This window comes from Trachurus japonicus, chromosome 18 (genome assembly GCF_045865225.1).
Source record: "Trachurus japonicus isolate A0001 chromosome 18, Traja_1.0".
Taxonomy (NCBI): domain Eukaryota; kingdom Metazoa; phylum Chordata; class Actinopteri; order Carangiformes; family Carangidae; genus Trachurus; species Trachurus japonicus.
The window spans coordinates 6,069,216-6,082,792 of record NC_140924.1 but is presented as its reverse complement, the minus strand read 5'-3'; the positions used below and the strand labels follow the sequence as shown (position 1 = coordinate 6,082,792).

The 13,577-nt window shown below is 41.1% G+C and overlaps 1 protein-coding gene across 3 annotated transcripts in view; it reads left to right on the top strand.

Annotated features, from left to right (window-relative positions):
- Positions 1–12,669, top strand: part of LOC146968505 (uncharacterized) — a 36,354-nt gene extending 23,685 nt beyond the window's left edge. For 2 of the 3 annotated variants that reach the window (XM_085806326.1, XM_085806325.1), the window contains exons 2-3: positions 10,265–10,661; positions 10,695–12,669. In XM_085806326.1, the coding sequence (XP_085662452.1) occupies positions 10,265–10,661; positions 10,695–11,328 (1,031 nt within the window). In that variant the 3' untranslated portion in view covers positions 11,329–12,669. The remainder of the gene's footprint in view (positions 1–10,264; positions 10,662–10,694) is intronic. The other variant, XM_085806324.1, reaches the window with a different exon arrangement.
- Positions 12,670–13,577: the final 908 nt, after the last annotated feature.

The window sequence follows — 13,577 nt, the reverse complement described above, 5'->3', positions numbered from 1 at the left end:
GGCTGCACCTTGTGGACTGTTTATAAACATTAACAAGCTCTGGCCTGGGGCTCAGAGGTTGCCATGGCAACTTGAGGTGGTTGCCAATTACGACAGAAGCGCCCCAGGCTGAGGCAGACAGAAACATCGAGGAAAAAGAGTGTTTTTTCCCTCTGCGCTGGTCTCACATTCGGGCTTATTCTATCTATCTATCTATCTATCTATCTATCTATCTATCTATCTATCTATCTATCTATCTATCTATTTTTTAAACTTATCAGGATCTAATTAATGTGGCTAGTGTTAGGCAGATATTAGAAAGTAACAGCAGATCATTGTTGAAGTCTCACAACTAAGCAATATCTGAGGAGTAACAATTAACTTAACTTAAAGGACAATTCCAGGCGAATTCAACTCGGGGGTGTATGTTCCTATCATTTTAGGTCTAAAAGAAGGAATCTGAAGATTTTCAGTTTAATTGCTCCTGTTTTGCGGTAGTTGTGTCTGTCCCCACGTCGCCACGGCAGCAATGAATGGGAGTGGATGCAAGTTCCGCTGCTTAGACTGTTTATATCCCTCAAAGACGCAAGACAGCGTCAGATGGCGACTCAAACATGCACCGAGAAGTTTATTTACTTCAATCAAGCCGACATGACATGTTGAAGTAAACATTTTTTTCCACAGACAGCGTCAGGTGGCGACTCAAACATGCACCGAGAAGTTTTTTTTTACTTGAAGCAAGTCAAGAGTTGATATTCCTGTGTTTATGACACAAACGGGAGCTTTCCAACTGCACCTGAACACACCGAGCACGACAACTGGGTCTAGCGCGAGACTCCGGGAGACTTTGAATTAGATCTAGTTTTACAAACGGTCGGCTTGCTTGAAGTAAATAAACTTCTCGGTGCATGTTTGAGTCGCCATCTGACGCTGTCTGTGGAAAAAAATTGCGGCTCTGTGGAAAAAAATTGCGGCTTTGAGGGATGTAAACAGCCTAAACAGCGGAACTTACATCCACTCCCATTCATTGCTGCCGTGGCGACGCGGGGACAGACGCAACTACCGCAAAACAGGAGCAATTAAACTGAAAATCTTCAGATTCCTTCTTTTAGACCTAAAATGATAGGAACATACACAAGTAGGAGCAAGACAAATTCAACGGTGTTAGATAGTTGATTATTGCACATGTTGTGAGCTACATCCTGTGTCAGTCTGATTTAGCGTGTGTGTGGGCTGTTTATAAACATGGTAACAAGCCATCTGGCTGTGTTTATAAATGTTAACGAGCTGCAGCTGCTGTGTCCAAATGAAACATACAGAGCAGGTCAGAAGACAAGAGGTGTTTGTAGGTCAAAAACTTTTCTTGCAAGTGCGAATTAGAAACGGGAGCCATTTCTGCTTTCTGCTGTTCCAATGCATTTCCTATGGGACAAAAAATCAGAAAAAGTTAAATATTTTAAAAAGTATAAAGTATGAATGAGAAAAGTACGAAGGAGTATTAGGGCCAGCCAAAAAAAAAAAAAATCAGCCCAAAAAAAAAAAGAAATCCGGCACAAGAAAAAAAAAAAAGCCAGACAAAAAAAATAAAACTGCAGAGGCTTGACCATGTACCACAACAAAGCGACCAGCGACTGACGGCTGCCACACTCTGCAGCGCCATAAAAGTGAACAATAAAGCCGATTAACTTTGACTCAATGCCGGAGTATGACAATGAAAACTAGAAAATTTCCTCTCGGGAAATTTTGAATGGGCCACGGGAGCTACTGCGGGTTATGCCATCTCTGTCAACATGGGAATCAAACCCACGATCTTAAGGTCAAGACAGAGCTGATCAGGCAGACAGACAGTGTGTAACTGTAACTGTAATCACATGAAGCTGGCTCTAGAGTCTGTGTGTGTGACTGTAATCACATGAAGCTGGCTCTAGAGTCTGTGTGTGTGTGTGTGTGTGTGTGACACTGACTTGACACATAGTTAGTTAGTAGCTGCATCCTGTGTCAGTCTGATTTAGCTGTGTCTCTGTTTAAAAACATTTAAACGAGCGCCAGGTGGATTGTTTATAAACATTTAAACGAGCGCCAGGTGGATTGTTTATGAAGTTAACGAGCTCTGGCCTGAGGATCAGAGGTTACCACGGCAATAGGGACCCCCCAGGCTGAGACAGACAGAAACGTGGAGAAAAAGAGCCATTTTCTGCCTCTGCACCGGTCTCACATTTAGGCTTCGCGTGACAAAACGGTAACTCCTATCAGAACAAAACACAGAACACGTTGCTCTAAGGACTTCCTGAAAATTTTGGTACGATTTGGTGTTTCTACAGTAAATATTTTGGAGAGGATGGCAGTTTTAAAACATCAGTCCGTTCTGCTTCTCTCAGAAAATATTTGTATTGGAGTCAATGAGGAGCAGGGACAGACGTGGCCGCACTCAGAGGCTCAGAGTTTAAATTCTGTAAGTCTCTCTGATATTTTGAGCAGATGATGAGATCGAGGATGAGCTCGTCTACAAACGTGGTGGAAATTTTGTGTGTAGAGTGTAAATTGTGGCCGTTTGGAAAGAGAAAAAATCTGGAGTTTTTCTGGCATCTCTCCCACTCTAACCGATGATGTCACGCGCTCTGACACGAACATTCAGTGCAATACACAACCATTATAATCTCATAATTTCTCCAAAAATGATCATGGTCATTGATCATGGATTGATCAAAAACTATATGACCTATCAAAACGTGGAGTAATACGACAATACACAAGACTTGTGTCTACTGTTTAAAGTTTAAATGAAGTCTCTAGGTGAAAGTATGCCTGAGCAGTAGACGTTTGTTAAACTCCAATGATTGGTCTTTTTCGCTCTTTTTTTTTCGCCCGTCCCATTGACTTCAATGCAAAATTTTGCGCAGTTTTGGCTGCATTTAAAAAATATTTTAAATTATTATCTAAGTCTCTTTGCATTTTTGACGGCATTGTGAGAAAGAAGACAAGCGTGGCTACAAACTGTTTCCAAAATGAGTGTAGAGTGTCATTTGTAGCTTTGCTGGCAGTTTCAGAAGAAAAGTTCCAGTCGCTTTTTTGGATCTCCTGCACTCTACGATGACGTCACCCTCTCTGACCCAACCCCATACACACTCATTGAAAAGTGTGAAATTTGTCAGAAATCCTCATGTGCTTTTAAAGGATTTATCTCAAAAATGGTACAAGCTATGAAAAAGTTGTACATACAGGATGAATACATTAGAAGTTTGTCTACAGCTCAGAATTTGAATGAAGTCTCTAGCTGAAAGTATGTGGATGCTTTAAAGGCTGAAAGAAGTAAGAAGATTTGAAGAGTTTCAAGACTGTTCCAATGCATTCTCTATGGGGAAAAAAAATCAGAAATAGTTGAATATTGCAAAAAGTATGAATAGTTGAAAAGAGAAAAGACATAGCACACCTGTCCCGAAAAGGCTGAACATTTTGATGTGAGAATTGTTGAAATAGCACAAAGTATGAAGGACTAGTTAAGTGTCAAAAGTAGGGGTGTCACGATTTCGATTTTTTATCGAAATCGATCGAAATTACGTCACGATCTCGAGCATCGAAGTCAAAGAGAGGATCGACGATCCCCGCCCCCCAGCAAAGCTACAACTGCCTGTTGTCCCCATTGCGCACCAAGCGTCTTGTCAGTCACTGGTCCGAGTTCTCCTTTACTTTTTATTTCGAGACAACACTCACTCATTCTCTCTCTCTCCCTCGCTCTCTCTCTCTCTCTCTCTCTCTCTTTTTTTTATTTTACCGGCGGTGTCAGCTGATGTGCCCGTCTGCAGCAACCCAAACAAATGCACATGTTGACTGGCTCTATTCCAGCCACATGATTGGTTCGGCACGGCGCAACTCTCAATATCATTGGCTATTTGCCAAAACATGGATGAATGAAACCTATCGACCACGTCTCATATTTCTATCGAAGAAAAGTTATTTCACAATTTATAGCGTTTTATCACCCAGCCCTGGTGGGCTACTGTCCCTTCTACCTGGGAAACAGGAGGGAGACACAGCTCTAACTACACAGCACCGGACAAGCACTGAGAGCCACATGTTGCAGAGACGTTATAAGATTAAAAAACAAAACAAAACAACAACAACCCGCAAATAATAAGCCGACGAAAAGGTGCAACTTGCCACTTTTTGTCGATGTATTATTTGCGGGGGCTTTCTGGGGATCTGTGACGGTGGAGGATCCGGGACTGATGCACTGTGAACCACCACCAGTCTGATCAGGATCTGAGGTCCAGCGCAGCGCAGCAGCTGCAGCAGCTGCAGCTCTGCCCCGCTGTCACATGATTCTCCGTATCAGCGCAATCTCGTTTACATTACATTAAGCCGACATCAGGAGAATAATGAGACACGACGGTAAATTAATGAAAATAAAATTATGATAATGTACAGATATAAATATATTTGTTTCAAAACCTTGGGGGCAATTTTGGCCCCTGGATCATGATTTTTGGGGGCTTGTTACCTTTATATTGTAAAGAAATTATTTAAATGTGACCATTAGTGCCTAATGTGATACATTATGGAAATTGCATCACTTATATGTATCCCATCTTTTGAGATAAGATTTACTGTACAAAATATGATGAGTAAAACCAATGATCGTAGACTAGACTAGTCTGAAAATAGCATAGGCGTCTGTGCTGTAAGAAAAAGAAAAAAAATCGAGAATCGAATCGAATCGTGACCCTAAAATCGAAAATCAAATCGAATCGAGGATTTGGAGAATCGTGACACCCCTAGTCAAAAGTATAAAGAAAATGGCCGAACAGAAGAACAATAGTGTGAATACTAGAAAAAACATTTCCAAGAATGGAAATGGTGTGAATGCTGAAAGCAATGCTGAATGAGCTGAAGAAATTGTTGAAACAATGCTGAATGAGCTGAAGAAAGAAAGAAAGAAAGAAAGAAGAAAAGGACAGAAGGAAAGAAAGAAAATGGGAAGGGTAGATAGAGAAAGAAAAAGGTAAGAAAAACAGAATAATAGAAGATAAAGAGAATAGAGAATGAATGAAAGAGACAGAGGGGTAGTAAGAAAGAAGGAAAGAAATTGGGGTGGATAAATGAAAGAGAGAGATATACAGAGAGCGGTAGAAAGAAAGAAAGAAAGAAAGGGGGTAGAAACAAAGAAAGAGAAAAGGAGTAGAAAGAAAGACAGAACAAAAGAAAGAAACAAAGAAGTAAAAAGAAATGGGGTAAAAGAAAGAAAGAAGAAAAAGAGAGGGGGATGATAGATAGAAAGAGGTAGATGGATGGATGGATAGAGAGGGAAAGATAGAAAGAAGTTATGTAAAATACAAATGAAGGAGTAAAAGAAAGAGAGAAAAAAGAGACAAAGGGTTTGAAAATAGATAGATAGATAGATAGATGGATAGATGGATAGATGGATAGGACACATGTTAAAAGCTGCATCCTATGTCCTGGCTCCACCTGTAATTGTACTACTATTAATAGAGTTGGAAAGACTAAACGTCTGAAATTAAATTCATGAGAAAAATATAAATTGTTGGAGAGTTTAGAGTTTAGAGAGTTTATTTATTTAGCACACAAATTTCAATGGTGCAAGGAGGGAACGAAGCCGGTTGGCTTGTACATAGGCTCCACCCCTATAACAAATTACAACAAGACAAATTTCAGTGGCTAACAAATAAACAGATGTTTACATCAAAAGTATAAAATCATTGAGAGGCTGATGAATGTGAGCTGAAAACCTGTGTGTGTGTCTGGGTGTGTGAGTCTGACGGTCTCTCTGTCTGTGTGTACATGTGCAGAAAGTAAAACTGTTAAGCGCCACAGAACTCCTCTCTCTCTAATGATCTGATTGATTAGACCTGCGTGGCAGCCTGCCCTCAGAAGTTACCATGGCGACTCAACTAACTGCTTACATTTTACTGTGTGGAACAGTGTTGTGTTTGTGTGTTTGTTTGTGTATGCGTGCATGTGTGACTGTGTGTGAGTGTCTGTGTGTGTCTGTCTGTGTGAGTGTGATGCCTGTGTTTGTGCATGGACATCCTCTGTCAGTCTGGTTTATCATGTGTGTGTGTGTGGGGCTGTGTTTAAAAACAAATTAACGAGCGGCCAGGCTGCACCTGCACTGTTCTATTTATAGACTTTGATAACGAGCTGGCCCCAACAGCTGGCCAACTGCACACAGAGCAGAGCAGAGCAGAGAGATTTGAGCTCTGTGCAGCTTCCAAAAACAGCCCATAAAAAGAGAACCGTACCTCTTATCAGAATGTGGCCATGACTACTGGGGCAAGGAGACCTTCCTGAGCACATTGATGTGACTTCAGAATCAGCACATGAATCACTTCCGTGTCCAACCCCTGCTGCTGACGTACAGCAATCAGCAATACATGTTCTTCATTGCTGTCCCCCATTTCTATGGCTGCCCCCCACACACACACAAACACACACACACAATCATTTATAAGTTACATAGAGACGTTATATGAGCTAACGTTTAGCGTGACTAAACGTGACTGGAGACACCTCCGTGACTAGACCACCGCGATCCAGGTCTCTGCCTCCTCCTGTAGTATACAAAAACAAATACTATACAGCAGTGGTCACCAACCTTTTTAGGCCCGAGATCCTTGACCTCAACCTTGGTGACAGGCAAGATCTACCTATTGAAACGTTGAGAGTAAACGACGGCTGCAGATTGTATTTATAATTTGAGGCATTTTATCAAGCCTAACTGTAATTGAATTACATCAAACACTAAGGTCGAGCTTTCAAATTGATGCCACCAAGAATTGCTGTAACTGTAAGGCAATCCCTGTCTTGATAATAATTCACATTATACTTAATTCATAATAACTTAATTTCAGTCCATCACAAAAAACTAGAAAAAGCATTTCCAAAAATGGAAATGGTGTGAATGCTGAAAGCCATTGCTGAACCATGCTGAATTAGCAGAATAAATTGACAAAGACATGCGGAATGGCATACAAGAAACATGTCCAAGGAGGGAATTGAACCCACAACCTTCAGTACATCAACCCACTGACCTAACCACTTCACCATAGTTAGATTCAATGAGAGAAGAGTAAAAGAAATCCATGTATAAGAGGTCACTGACTTCTGAAGAGAGGTTGAGACTTTGATGAATGTGAGATTTTTCAATGATGCTTAAAAGAAAGAAAGAAAAGAGTATAAATGAGCCATTAGAAGTTTGTCTACAGATGAGAATTTGAATGAAGTCTCTATCAGAAAGTACCACATAAATGAGGCAGGAATCGAACCCATGGCCCATGATCAATAAACCTTTACTCTGCCATTTCACCACAGAGAGCACACACCTAAACATGTTGTCATTGATTGTGATGATGTGCTGCAAACTGTGGCGCTTAACGAACACCTGTAACCAATTGAAGGTGGGGGAGGGGAGCAGAATTCAACATAACATAACAAGAGTGCCCCTCTTGGATTTGAACCAGTGACCTTGAGGTTGGCAAGCAGCCACCTTACCCATTGGACTACAGATAGAGCTGTGGAGAAGGGAGGTTGAGACTTTGATGAATGTGAGATTTTTCAATGATTCTTAAAAAAAAAAAGAAATGAGCCACAACAAGTAAGTAGAGGACCTTTTTTGTGACTTGTGACTATTTTTTTGATGAAATCAAACAAAGTATAATGCCCATTCCAGCGAATTAAAAAGTTGAGCTCCTGCTACTCTGCTGTGAAATAAATTGCATTGGGCTGAATGGCAGAGAGAGAGGAGGAGGGAGAAGAAGAGGGGGAGGAGGGAGAAGAGGAGGAGGGAGGAAGGAAGGAGAAGAAGAGGAGGGAGAGGAGGAGGAGGGAGGAAGGAAGGAGAAGAAGAGGAGGAAGAGGGAGAGAAAGAAGGCGGAAGGAGGGAGAAGAAGAGGAGGAGGAGGGAGAGGAGGAGAACGAGGGAGGAAAGGGGAGAAGAGGAGGAGGAGGAAGAGGGAGGAAGGAGGGTGAAGAAGAGGAGGAGGGAGAAGAAGAGGAGGAGAGAGGAGGGAGAAGAAGAGGAGGGAGAGGGAGAGAAAGAAGGCGGAAGGAGGGAGAAGAAGAGGAGGAGGAAGAGGGAGAGAAAGAAGGCAGAAGGATGGAGAAGAAGAGGAGGGAGAGGAGGAGGGAGGAAGGAGGGAGAAAAAGAGGAGGAGGAGGAAAGTGAACTTAGTGGAGACATGAAATGATGTGGAATTTGAATGAAGTCTCTAGCTGAAAGTATGTGGACACTTTAAAGGCTGAAAGAAGTAAGAAGATTTGAAGAGTTTCAAGACTGTTCCAATGCATTCTCTATGGGGAACATTTTGATATTTGAATTGTTGAAATAGCACAAAGTATGAAGGACTAGTTAAATGACGAAGAAAGGCAGAAAATGGCCGAACCGAATAACAATAGTGTGAATGCTTCCAGCATTCACACTAATAAAGGCATGTGGCTTATTTCCCATCACTATGAGGAAATTTGTTAATAGTAAACAATAAAGGGAAAAAAAAAACAGATCATACTAACTCAGTGGTTCCCAAATTTTCTCTGCTGGGCCCCCCTTTAGCTGATAAGAAAATTTCCACTTTTTTGTGTAGCAATATTCCTACAGTTCGTAGTGATTCCATCAACGTCAGGACAATTAAGGGAAAACCCTGCCTTCACCTCCCAAATGACAGCTGTCAGATGAGCCAACTTTCCAGGTTGTGTGTGTGTTTATGTCAGTATCTAAACAGCGCGCACAAGATAAACACACAGAATCGCCGCGAAGCACCGAGGATCGGAGCCCTTTGATGTTAACGATTGTGTCGTTCACATCAGTTCACAGCAGCACCGCGGCGCGCAAGCAATCCTGTCAAGCTGGGCAGGAAGTCGCACAAAGAAACAGCGAGAGAATCCGGTTAATTTTCCAAAATAAAACACAATTGATAAATGTAATGATGTGAACGGGAGGGCTCCGGCTCGTCCATGATTTCCGTTACTCGGAGCTTCGCAGCGATTCCGCAGCCGGTTTACCGCGCCCCCCAGTTTGGTAACCACTAACATTATTAAGTGTTACGTTTATCAAGTGAAGCTTCATGCAAGTTACAACATTATCAGTATCAGAAAGAACTGTAATGTGCTGACAAAATTCTCAGCCAGTGCAGCTGCAGCTGCGTGTCCTCATGCAGCATCAACGCCATCAAAAGGCAAAACTGTTGCAGTTGTGTCAGTATGGCTGTGACTGAGCACTGGGAGTGTCTTGTAGTTTTGCTCATAACACACAGCCAGGTGTCTGTCAGTCGTCTGCGCGGACCCATAGCGCACCTCCTCGGACATGTCCGTGCAAAGCTTTTTACTACCGCACCGGTGCCGCACAAACGTTGATATGCCCAATTGATAACTGCCGGGCGCCGGCCATAGGCCACACTTTGCTCGGACTCGGAGCAGCCGGTGACGAGAACCCTCAACGTAACAACCACTCTCTGTGCAGTACTGATCGACTGTGTGTTCCTCTGTTTTCTTATCTCATTGGTTAATTTAATGCAGCGCTTAAAAAAAAAAAAAAAGCAAGCCGAACATCAATCGGGCATAATGTGTTTCTGAACTCATTTTTCCGGTATTATCAAGATCGACTGGGACAGTCTCCAACTGGGACAGTCGCCAACCCGTCTAGGATAGGCCTATCTCCTCTCCTCCTCTCCTGTAGTATTTGTAGTATTTACAAATACTACTACAAGAGCCTGTCTGTCACTCTGCTGCTGTCATTTTTTCTTGTGCTGGATTTTTTTTTTTTTTTACCTGACTTTTTTTTTTTTTTTACCTGACTTTTTTTTTCCCCTTGCGCCAGATTTTTTTTTTTTTGGCTGGCCCTAATACTCCTTCGTAGAAAAGTAATAGCTATAATGTCCCAAAAAAAGCTGCACATTTTGATATAAATTGTTGAAATAGCACAAAGTATGAAGGACTAGAAAAAGTTTTTTTTTTCCTTTTTTCTGTTATAAAAACACACGCATGCACTGCCACATTTGTTGTCTGACCTTCCTTCACAGGGACTGCGCTGCATAACTCGCACATACTGTCAGTCCCCTTGTGTAACTTTTTGCTCCAAAATATGGCTGTTAGGCACGTGTTGACACACAACCATGAGTTGACGACACAAGGAGCTAATTAAAACAAATTAACCGATAGTATTAGTCGGTCAAACAGTTGATCATGTGCATCCCTACTAGTTCATACAGACACCAGTCATATGAGTGACTGATTGAAGACACTGTTGTTCATGATGTGTATTTCATTGTTTCTGCAGGTGATGAGCACCTGTTGATGATTAAAGCAGAGGATCCTCCTGAGTTGACCACGAGTCTGGATCAGGAGAACCCAGAGAGTCTACATGTTAAAGAAGAAGAGGAAGAACTATTGACCACTCCAGAGTTCTCCATCACTTCTGTTCATGTGAAGAGTGAGGATGAGGAGGAGGAACCTCAGTCCCTACAACTTCATCAAAGACAAACTGAGGCAGAGCCTCCATCCAGCAGCTCAGCTGAACAGATGGAGGCTGATGGAGACGACTGTGGAGGATCTGAACCAGCCAGGAACTCAGATCAACCTGAAGATCTTCAACCAGATACAGATGATGAGGTCACAGAGACGTGCTCTGAAGCTGAAGACGGTGATGATGACTGGAGAGAAACCAGAGCATCTGAGTCAGGTTTGAACAGTGGAGCTATTCATACAAGTGATGAAGAAAGTGACACTGGAAAGAAGTCTCGCAGCTGCTCAAAGTGTGGGAAAACATTTAGCACAATCGGTTCATATAGGAGACACATTGTAATGCATACAGGAGAAAAACCATTTGGCTGTACTACGTGTGGGAAAACATTTTCATATCAAGCGAATCTTAGAGAACATATGAGAGTTCACACAGGAGAGAAAACATTTCCCTGTTCTGTCTGTGGTAAGAAATTTAGACAACGAGGGCATGTTTATGAACATATGAGAGTCCATTCAGAGGAGAGACCATTTGACTGTGCTACCTGTGGTAAAACATTTAGATTTCATTGTCATCTTAAAGACCATATAAGAATTCATACACAGGAGAAACCTTTTAGCTGTCCTACCTGTGGTAAAACATTTAGACATCGCGGGAGTGTTAAAGTGCATTTGAGAGTCCACACACAGGAGAAACCGTTTGACTGTGCTATTTGTGGAAAAAATTTTTCCCAGAAGTCACGTCGTTTAATGCACACAAGTGTCCATTCAAAAGAGAAGCCATTTGGTTGCAGTGTTTGTGGAAAAACCTTCACGGAGATGGAGAATTTTGCGACGCACATGAAATCCCATAAAGGAGGGAAACTTAAGTTGTTGTCTTGAGAGGAACATGAATATCCATACAGAAGTTAAACCATTTGCTTGAAGTGTGTGTGGAGTGAGGCAGTAGATAGAGTTAAAAGACCCCTTAAATCGTTTAGTTGCAGTTTTTGTGAGAGCAGTACAGTTGAAGTTATTGTGGCCGTCAATTCTCAGATATTTCTGGCAAGAGGAGACATATGGGTGTATTTCACCTCAGGAATGTTACAGCAGTGTGTGAGGTTGTATTAAGCTGTAACAGCTCATCACAACATATTGGAATCTTACATGTAAAATATTTTGTCGAAGTTTATGATTTTAAAATTGCATGAAATGGCATGTTCATGAAATGAATGCTACAAATACATGGAAACACATGTATTGAAGGCAGCAGTAAGTGAGGCTGCAGAGTTGTTGGTTGAACTGAACTGTTAACGGCTCATTACGAGTTGATAAAAATTAATTGTGTGTCAATTTTTTGTGTTACATTCTGTAAAATCTATTTCTGGTGTATTTGCACTTGGTGGAAACATCTTTTGTTTTGTTACGAAACAAACTGAATGATCATTCATTTTCATTTCAAATACCATTTTTTCAATAGTTTTGGGTTTAATGTTTAAAACTGGTTGAGGATCCGAATTTACATTTTAAGACTTTGCTTATGAATCCTCAATTAAAGCTGCAAATCTATACAAAAAAAAAATCATCACTGAGGGGGTGTTCAATTAAAATTCACTAAGGTCCAATCATAATCCAATCCAGTGAAGGTCTGGAACATCAAAATGTCTGTTTCAGTGCCTTTAAGTAGGATTGTAGTTACATCAGAATCTGTGTCGAGTGACTAGATTGTAGATTGTCAAATAAATAATAAAATACACAAAAGTAAGATGAAGACATAAGGTTTTTGATTGTGTTTCTCAGAGAACTTTAGAAAGATAACACAAGAATTCTTTTTACGTTTAAACTTAAAGGAGCTGTATGTAAGACTGTGGCCAAAACTGTTGCTGCAGTCAAATTCAATACATAGAAGCACGTTGTTTCCCCTCCTCTGCCCCCCAGACTCGAGGTAGCCAGATAGCTGGGGGGTAGGGGAGGGGAAAATAATCCAAAATCCGTCAGGCAGACTCCCTCTCAATTTTCAAGAATAAATTTGAAACCTTCCTTTTTCATAAAGTATAGGGATCTGAGAATGGCATCATTTCTTGATGTCTAAATTGATTTGTTTTAACTTGATTTTAACACAGGTGAACTTCATTTGTATGATTCCTATTGTTTTATTGTTCATCACTGTGTCTGTATTACCTTTTAATTGTCTTTTTTATTAATATTGTTTTTAATTGTTATATGTGGTTTTGTTTAGAGTACCTTTAGATGCACTTTTGTATGTTTGTACTTTTGTATAAAATGCTATATAAATAAAGTTATTATTATTATTATTATTATTAAATTATTATAGCCACACACTAACCTCTGCTCTGCTCCACCTTTGTGGCTATGATACCCGAGACTCACTCACACAGTCAGTCTCTGAGTAAAGATGATCGTGCCTCAAGACTCACCTTTTTACTCACGCCTTTAACTGACTCCTTTAATTTAATTTATTTTTATCAGACTTAATCTGTCTTGTTATTTCATTTACATGGTTTAACTTTAACTTGCCATTTACCTCTCTGTTTTTATATTATTATATTATATTATATTATATTATTATTTCTTTTTTTTAAAGTATTTTTTGGGGCTTTTTGGCCTTTAATGTACAGTACAGTTGAGAGAGAGACAGGGAATGGGAGGCAGAGAACGGAGGAATGACACACAGGATAGGGCCGCTCGGCGCGGGATTCAAACCGGGGTCAACTCATGGGGCAGGTTCTCTAACAACTGAGCTACACTCTGCCCCTAGATTATTTCTTTTACCTTTTTATACATTTTACCTTATACCGTATGTAAATAACAGTAAATTGTTGTAGGCTGCCACCTCAGCCTTCGTCTGTGTCCTGTCTTTTGAGCCTCCCTTTCCATTCACTGAAGTGCCTGTTAAATGAGTGAATGACTTCTGACTGCCATCTAGTGGCCAGTCTTTTTGTTGTTGCAGCAAGGTATAAAAGGGAGGAGACTATTGAGCCCTGTAAGCTCTTGTGTGTGTGTGTGTTCACCTGTGCGCATCAGATCTCCATCACCTCATCTTTTGTTCTCCTCTGGGCTGGCGCAGCGTTTCTGCTACTGAGTCTTTCCTTTGTTTGGACTTTTTGTGGCTCCGTTTAACATTAGTATAC